This window comes from Neltuma alba, unplaced genomic scaffold, assembly GCF_004799145.2.
Source record: "Neltuma alba isolate B1F8T4 unplaced genomic scaffold, ASM479914v2 tig00012917_pilon, whole genome shotgun sequence".
Classification (NCBI taxonomy): Eukaryota; Viridiplantae; Streptophyta; class Magnoliopsida; order Fabales; family Fabaceae; genus Neltuma; species Neltuma alba.
The window spans coordinates 1-8,851 of NW_021637284.1; the positions used below are offsets into that span (position 1 = coordinate 1).

At 37.7% G+C, this 8,851-nt stretch overlaps 1 protein-coding gene and 1 pseudogene across 1 annotated transcript; both read right to left on the minus strand.

Moving 5' to 3' along the window:
* Positions 1-124: 124 nt before the first annotated feature.
* Positions 125-1,111, minus strand: LOC114732503 (uncharacterized). Its single transcript, XM_028919777.1, has 2 exons — positions 652-1,111; positions 125-552 (listed from the first exon to the last, which is right to left on the minus strand). Exons 1-2 carry the CDS (start codon positions 1,109-1,111, stop codon positions 125-127), a joined length of 888 nt encoding a protein of 295 aa, XP_028775610.1.
* Positions 1,112-6,935: 5,824 nt separating this feature from the next.
* Positions 6,936-8,608, minus strand: LOC114732537 (UPF0496 protein At2g18630-like; annotated as a pseudogene).
* Between the last annotated feature and the right edge of the window lie 243 nt (positions 8,609-8,851).

An 8,851-nucleotide genomic window follows, 5' to 3' on the forward strand; every position in this document is an offset into this window, starting at 1 on the left:
GACTCATTTTGGGCAATAATGGGCCCATGCTGACTTTCCCCCTCATATTCCATAAGCATGTCCTCCCTTAGCCCAGTCTTTTCCTCACTTTTGTGGCCCAATTCGGATACCCCCTATAGTCCTTTTATTTTTCTCCTTTCCTATTACGCCTTCTTTTTCCATTCTTTTCTTCTTGGGCCCACTCTTTTTTGGACTCCGGGTGCTTCTCAGTACTTGTTTCCTCCTTAGCCTCCTTTTTGCCACTCCCTTTATTTCTTCCTTTTCCTTTCCCTTCCTTGTCTTCTAACTCCTTCCTACCGTCCGTAGCCTTTTTTCTAAGCTGCACTCTTTCTTCTTTCTTGCTAGTCTCCCTCAGATGTGGTTCATTGGTTATGTCAACCAAGGTACGGCTACTTTCTTCCTCTTCCCCTCTTTTCTCCAGCTTGTCACCTTCATCTTCCAGAATAGCAAATCTCGATGCATTTCTTACTTCTCTATAGTGTCTGACCTCTCTTTTCTGACCTTCAGCCGACCTACTCTCCTTGTGCAGGTGCTTACGTCCTCTTCTTGAGTCTTGTGCACCATCCACTCTCCAAACGGATTTGCCGGAGTGCTAACCGGCGGTGTCTGGTTGATTTCAGCGTCTTTCTTTTCCTGCGCCTGTGCTTGCACCGACTTTCCAGCCAGCATCTGGATTTTGTGCAGTAATTTTCGACGGGCATCTCTCTGAACTATGTCCAAACTTGCCACATTGGAAGCATATCATATGTAGACCTTCGTATTCTATTTTGAGCCAGTTGCCATCTACAAAATACGACGGGAGTAACGGAGCATTCAGGTCAATCTCGACACACAGCCGAGCATACATTGTCCTGGCTCTTGTTAAAGTCATCTCATCCACTTTGATAGCTGTCCCTATTTTGTTGCCTAGGTTGTAGAAAAACTTCCTGTCGTAATAGTCACCTGGAAGCCCTGGAAGTCTAACCCATATCGCGAGTTTCTGAATCTTTTCGTTCCAAGGATTAAAGTTTCTCTTCCATGTTTGCACTGTAAGGTAATGGTTTTGAATGAGCCATGGACCACCTTCTAACGCGAAGAAGTAATCATCTCGACTTTGAAAAGTTGCTGTCATAAACCATTGCCTATATCATTCAATTCGACGTTTCCAGATTTTCCCCACATTACCTTCGCTTTCCTTCTCATTTGCATGAAACCGATTGTCCCTCCAAGCAACTTTATGATCAGTGTGTTTATCCCATCTTCGCTCCAGTCGTTTTCTTTTCTTTCTCTAGAAGACGATCTTCGGACCCAAATCAGAGTCCGTGATTGTTACGCCCTCTAGCAGTTCTTCATTACTGTTAAACAGTAAACTCCATCCCAGTCATCTTCTTGATATTGATTCTTGTGATTCTCCTCTGCCGTGACTTAGGCTTTAACGCTTCTCTATATACGATAAGACGTGCTCCGGTTGCTTCTGAGGTCCAAATCCTGGTCCATCATCCAGTCTTCCCTCTCTAGCTGCTAAGAAACTTCTCCGTGTATGGCCTCTCACTCTTTGTAACACTCTTTCTTTCTCTCTTTTCCATCACTCAGCTCTGTCGACATTTTCTTCAGCTCTGGGAAAGATGAGGGAACCATTGTTCCCACACTATCTAAAGTACTCTCGGAATATTACTAGGGATGTCCGTCATTTCCACCACCGTCTCGCCCTGTGGACGATCCGGCGGCAGTTTGCGGGGACCTCTCTCATCTGCCATAATGCGCTCACTCACACCCAGACTCTCTCTCTCTATTTTCTCTCTCGTCAGATCGGATTTTTTATTAGTTTTGTTGAATTGCAAGAAAGAGACCGCGAATATAAAATGCAATAATACAAGGAAGGAAAATCAAGGGGTATTGATTGGGTTAGGAATGGCATAATGAAATGGCATCAGCTAGCGCTGGTATTGTCGCCAGCGAAGGAGTCCGAATCATGGTGTGAATAAAAATTAATATAAAAATTTATTTTTATTTTTATTTTGATTTTAAATAAAGATTTTAATTTATTTTATCTCTCATATTTATTATTTATTTTAAGATGGTCATTATAAAATAATGGTTATAGTCAACACTTGATTAGTAGAGATTTTTAGAAAAAATAATATTTATTTATTACAAATAACTGATTTAACTAATTTTTTTTAATCTAATTAATTAACCAATTAACTCTTATATCAAGAAATCTAGGTAATATCATGGATACTTAAGAAATGGGCATCCGCCGGTGCGGTGCTCAGTTATATTTTATCCCCCGCTCCCATCCCTCCTTATTCTGTTAAATTCGTGGACCTCACCTCATTGCGTGCGTAGCATCTATTCCATTATGTCCGGCTCCTTAAATGGGTGATCATGACCCATCAGCTTGCCATATAGCTCTTTTAGGCCTGTACTTTAGGCAATCGTCCCCATCACACCTGTTTTCCCGAGGATCTTTTCCTAATCGCCATGCATGTCTTTTCATACTTCACATGACAGGTAACTTTCATTTAACGCCAAAAATCATCGTAACCACATCATGTGCATTTCCCAACTCCCGGAGTTTCCTGTAGTGGCACCGTTGCCGGATTACTGGTAACGCTGCTCGGTAAACCCTTGTCACAACTTGGTACTGAGGGCAAAAAGCTGATGTCGCCAATCTGCGGTTGTTGTTGCAGATGTGTGGCCAAGAAAATTTGAATCGTATGAATTATCAGTTCCTATCTGGCTCGTTGAATTCATGTGCCTAACATCAGATCCTCGACTGGTGCGTGAATAGCTTCTGCTTGTTAAAGTCTTTAAGAAAGATGAGAAGGGGCCCAATTGATAAGAATATTCTCGAACTTCTGCTTCCCCTTCATCTCCTCCTTCCTTCTGCTCGATTTGGGCTAGAGCGATACGTCTCTTAATTATCCTTCCCATCTTGTATTCCTTCAACTCCCACTTCATCTCATCTTTTTTTTTTTTTGGGGTCCGCGAAGATGCCTTGTTTTTCTCTCTCATGTATCTTTTGCGGGATAACATTTTAAATTTCTTCTTTTGTTGTCCAAAAGTAAGCTACCGGGTTGGGAATACTTTAGGAATTATGATGAAACACAATTCTGCGACAATGCACCACCAATCATTGAGGGAGATAATGGGATGGACTGAGATCTGAGATACGAGTTTTTTTCCCTTTTTGCCCTTCTCCGAACCAAATCTGAGGATTTGGATTTGCTGGGTGACACGGTAGGATCTCATCCATTCCGTTAATCCGACGGTTCAAATGCTCTGCCTTCAAGAAACCTCCCAAACCCCCTGCTTCGCCACATGCTTCACCACAGATATCAAGTCATTTTATTTATATTTTATTATTTCAATTGATTCATTTCTCATGAAAATTGATGTTGACTTTTGAAGATAATTTATTTATTGTGATACAATAATTGTCAAAAATATTATACTGTTTTTTAGCCCTTAAAATAAGATGTAGTTAATAATTCAATTAAGTAGAAGCATTTTCGTGGGTCGTGGCATACCATTGGTTTTGTATTATTCTGTTGAATGCAACCCATCCATTTGTGGGATAAGGGAACGGGTTACGTGGATGAACTGGGGAGTTGATGCTTAAAGTGACTGATGTGGTTAGCGCTATGGTTCTATGCAAGAGTAAGTGGAGAGAGATCCTTGTGAAGGAAATCCCAGTGTGCCCGAACTTCAGTTGTGCCCACATTTTCAAAAAGGCCCCACACAATAACGCATCACCTGCAATTCAATCAAATGATATCACATTATTACGGGTAATCCATCATATAAAGTCCATGTACGCGGACGTGAAGATTGAGTATACGCACCTAATAGCAGGAACGTCTCAATTTGCAGTGTTGCTTTTCAGTGAATCTCAATTATTATGTGCTCGCGTCAGTGCGTGTGTGATGGCGGGATAAGAAGGAGGCTCCACAGTCCTAATTACTGCCCTTTGTCTTCGACATAATAGTTAATTAACTAATTTAAACATATTAAAAAAAATTATTAAGTTAGTTATTCATAATAAATAGATGGTCTTTTTTAAAATATATTTGCTAATTATGTCTATTAACTAAAACTGATAAAATCTTTAACATGTAGTATAACTATTATAAGAATTAGTTTTAAAAAATAGATAAATATGAGAGACAAAATAAATTAAAATTTTATATTTAAAATCACACTAAAATTCAACTAACTCTTTTATTAACAATTAAATTCTAAAATAATTAGAACCGAAAAAAAAAAATACAGGCTTTTAAAGCTGGGAGGTAGATAATAGCTCCAAAGGTCCCCAGAAATATTCCGCGAAAAGTTGGAATATGCTTTTACGGCTTTTTCTGAACCACATGCTTTCGTCGGTCTGCATCCCACATGACCATAGTGTGGGTCCAAATTTTCACGTGATGTAAAAATTCTTTAAATAAATAAATATGATGGACACACTTTAATTGTCTAAAATTGATTCACCTGAAATTTGGTTTCAACAAATAACTGATTCCCATGTATCCCATATTTTTCCTCTGATTTGATCAAAAATAAAAAATAAATAGAATTCTAATAAAAATTTGAGATTTTGAAATTCTACATTAATAAAATGATTTAATTTAATTTAAAATTAAAACATCCAATTTTGAAATTGAAATTAATAATTCTATTTTAAAAATTGAGAGTCTACGCTCATAATCTATAATACGTATTAATTTTATATATTCACTTTTTAATTATTTTTATTACATTCTTTTTATAAATGTTGTCTATGATTATTACTCCCTCGGTCTCTTATATATATATATAATATATATATATATCTATATAAAAGCTTCAAATAACCAAATTACATTTAATAAATTAGCAGTTAAAATTAATAAAAATATAATAAGTCAAAAATATTTTTTAAAACAATTTGGCCTTATTTATTAAGACAGTAAATGAGAGAGGTAATAAATAAAAAAATGATGCAAGAGAATATATGTGAGTGATATTAATAAGAGAGAGAGTACTAAATACAGTCCACGAAATGCATAATAAGAAAAATAATAATAAATACTTAGACAAATTCAAGAATAAAGTTTATATTTTAGACTAAACATCTCTTTAAAAGTAAGCTTGTATATAGGACTGGAGGGAGTATATTTTAACTTTTTTTTTTTCTTGTCATGGCATTTCATTCCATTTATATATTATTCTTAGAAACTACGGACGTGTTTGGTCTGAATTATTGAGAACTATATATAAGAATTGTGATTGAGATTAAAAAAAAAATTAAAAGATTTGATATGAGGAATTACTTGTTAATTAAGATTGAACAGACTTATATAAGTGAGATTGAAGAATACCATTTCTTTTTAAGGTATTCTTCAATTCTACTTATATGAATTTGCTCAGTTACAAAGAGTAACTAATCACTCATTTTAAATACTCTTTTAAAAGGTTTTTTTAATTTCAATCCCAATTTTCATCCTTCTCTCTCTCAATGCTTTGTACAATGAGACGTCAATGTCAACCCCAAAAAAAGCACCTAAATGAGCATATCTGATCCTATGCTAAAATTTTTTTAATTTCATTTTGTAGTTTTCCGAAATTCTGTATCTTGGTGAAAATCATTATTCATCTCACATAAACATCCTCTTCAAAAATCTTTTCATTTTTGTGTGACCATACCATGCAAGCGCGTCGTTTCTGTCTATTCTAAGCTGATGATGCATGTTGATGCTCTGCATTAGCTGTTGACCTTTTGTAATCTTTTGTGAATAATAATATTACTTTGTGAATTCAAACACAAAAATCTTTTCATTTTTCTATTGAAAATTTAGAAAATAAATTATGGTAACATTCAAGGCATTTCTTGAATGCTTTTCGGACCAACACACGTTAGCTGCTGCTCCGCCCGAATTTACGCTCTAATGTTATCATATTTCATTACACTACAAAATAGATCTTATATTATAACGGGAAGAATTAATTTAATTTCATCCAAACACTTTGGTTCGTAACTTTTCCCCACATTTCCTAGACAATTGCACTACAAAATGAGTTTTATATTTAAAACCAGAATAGTACATTTGAAAATAATTTTACAGGATACGAAACAAGTATATGAAAAATTTTTTTATCTCAATTTAATAAAAGCATTTTTAAAAATGCCTACGAGACACCCCAAAAAAATGAAGAATATTTGTACAGAATTTAAGACTAATAAAACTACTCACCCATATAGAAGCTAATAATCAATATAGAGATTAAAAATCTCCCTACGTATAATCTCCAATCGATCTGTTTTGAATGTTGCTTTTGAAAGAAAATATCATTTCCACTATAAAATATAGCCCCCTCACTCATTAGCTTGCCGCTTAGGACAGATTCCGACAGATATTAAGGTGCCCGCGAGGCCGAAGAGAACACCTCCAGCAAGAAAACCAGAGTCTCCTTCATAATCATTGCCAGCTACTGTCATAACGCAGCTAATCGGAATATAAACAAACATTACCCAAGCAATCAAGAAAATAAAACAAAATCGAATCCCCAAATCAAAACCTTAATAGAAACAAAATTCAATCACAGAACAATCTGCAGCATCTAATCACAAAATGAATGCTATATTCACAAAACTATGAAGGACACAGAATGAGAGTTCTGCATGTGAGGATCATAAAGTACCAGAAGTCGTTTTCAGTAGAATAAATGAAAACGCCCCGATTTCTTGTAATGTTTTCACAGGAGGTCTCTACTTCTTCTGTGGGGGAGTGGTTATGGGCAGAGGGCCGAAACCTATGGTAATCCAGGGCCTATCTTCTATCCCAGACAGGTAGCTGCTTTTGACAGGTTTAAGATGCCAGAAGACAATCATCACCACGCACCAATAATTGGAAACCATAAACTACAAAAACTGTGATAATAATATGCGCGTCTCTATGTATATATACGCGCACACATTCTCGAAAGATCCTATAGTTACATATCAAGTGTAGAAATGTTATACACAAGTAGCATCCCTGTATTTCCTTCTGAGGCACCTCACTTTATAATCCAGAATAGTAAGCTAACAATACAAAGTCATCAATAAACACAGCAAAGAACTATCAACGTGGAGGTTCGATTATCTTTAGTATGACCACGGCCCTGGCTTCTGTTATCTGCTTACCGCATCTAAGAACATGGTCATTCAAAGTCTCAATACTCTCGGCAAAATGTTCCATCTGCTTCTTGATCTCATCGACTGCAAGCTGCACAGCGTCCTCATCCTTGAGGGCAAAATCAGCATTGTGCAACAATGACTCAATCTTTATTTCCAATCTGTTGACCAGGGATCGAATGCTATCCAAGTCCTGTAATGTGATATAGGTACGAAACTCCATTGAGCTGAGTACTCCTCTTTGGCTTCTCACGGCTTTCTCAAATCCCTGAAATAGTGAATTACACCATTTTCCTACTGAGCCTATTGGAACAGCCAATGCACCAGCCAAAGCTGTTACAATAGGTGGTGCAGCAATGGCAACAGCCACCACCGAGAAAATCAACACAGAAACGGATGCAGTTAAAAAAATGGCATTTGACACCCTCCTCCATGTCTTGAGGGATTTCAGTTTCTTATCAAGTGTCCTCTTTCTGGCTTGCAGTTTCTCCAACATTGATACCTGCTTAGCATAAACCGACTCAAACAATAAGTAAAACTCTTTCGTGAAGGGGTCTCCAGCGTCGGTAAATTTCTTCAGTTGCTGCAATGTCTCTACATATCTCACCCCCCTTCCACTCCATTTTCGACCTCTACCTCAAAATGGTTGAGCGCTGACTTAATTATTACCTGGTTATCACGTGCCTGGCTCAAGCACTCACGAAGTTTAATACAGAAATCCAATGTCAAGAGGCTATTTTCAAAAAATTCGTCAACCAAGGAGGAGAGGTCTTTGTTCTTTAATATATCATTCTTGCATGCCAGAAAGATTCTGGCTACTTCTTCGTGATTTTCTAACAGAGCAGCAGTCGCTTCTCTCAGAGAATCAATAGATAACGAGCGAACCTGACCCCATTGGCAAGCGAGTTGATCACCCTGTTAGTTCGCTCTTGAATGGAGGCGTCGAAGGATTGTAAGTTCGGGTCGGCCACACATGCAGTTTCGTACGAGTTCAAGTCAGCCGCGAACTGGGAATCGGTACCCGTTCTGATAGCCAAAGGCACATCAGCCTCACTCGTCTTGCTGGACTGCCCTCCCATCATAACGAATTTTGGCGCGAATAGGGAGCTGCGAAGCACAAAATATAACACTCAACTTCTAAGGCAGAACGAAATGCGTAAAATTAAAATTCGGATTCACTTCCTCCTCTCTCTTTCTCTCTCCCTCAAATTAACTAGTAATAGACTCGAATGTCAGCAAATGCCCCAAAAATGTGAACTTTTCAAGGACGGAGAGACTCGGATGTGCGAGAAGCTTGAGAAATAAGAAGGATAGACGATTTAACTTTGGCTAGATCTAAGGAACAGATCGGAAGGTAATCTTAATTGAAAGGTACAAGTGAAATCGCTATATTGTTTAAAATACCTGGAATTAAGAGGCAATTTCACTCCGCGAATTGAAGCAAAGCAGGGGTAACGAGGCCAAGTAGCTGCTAAGGTGGAATCCGAGATGAACAGAAGTCCCCAGTTACGGAGAAATCTTGATAAGCTGGGACTTGGTGCTTAAAGAGAAGCAACTTATTTGGAAGCCAGTCTAAGGATGGGAGTCAGCGCGTCAAGCGTCAAGCGTCAAGCGTCAAGCGTCCGCGTCCGTGCTCGGCGACCTTAGTTTTTTTTTTTTTAGTGCCCAAAACGCTGGCTTTTTTAGTGCCGAGCAGCGTGCGACCTTAGTTTTTTT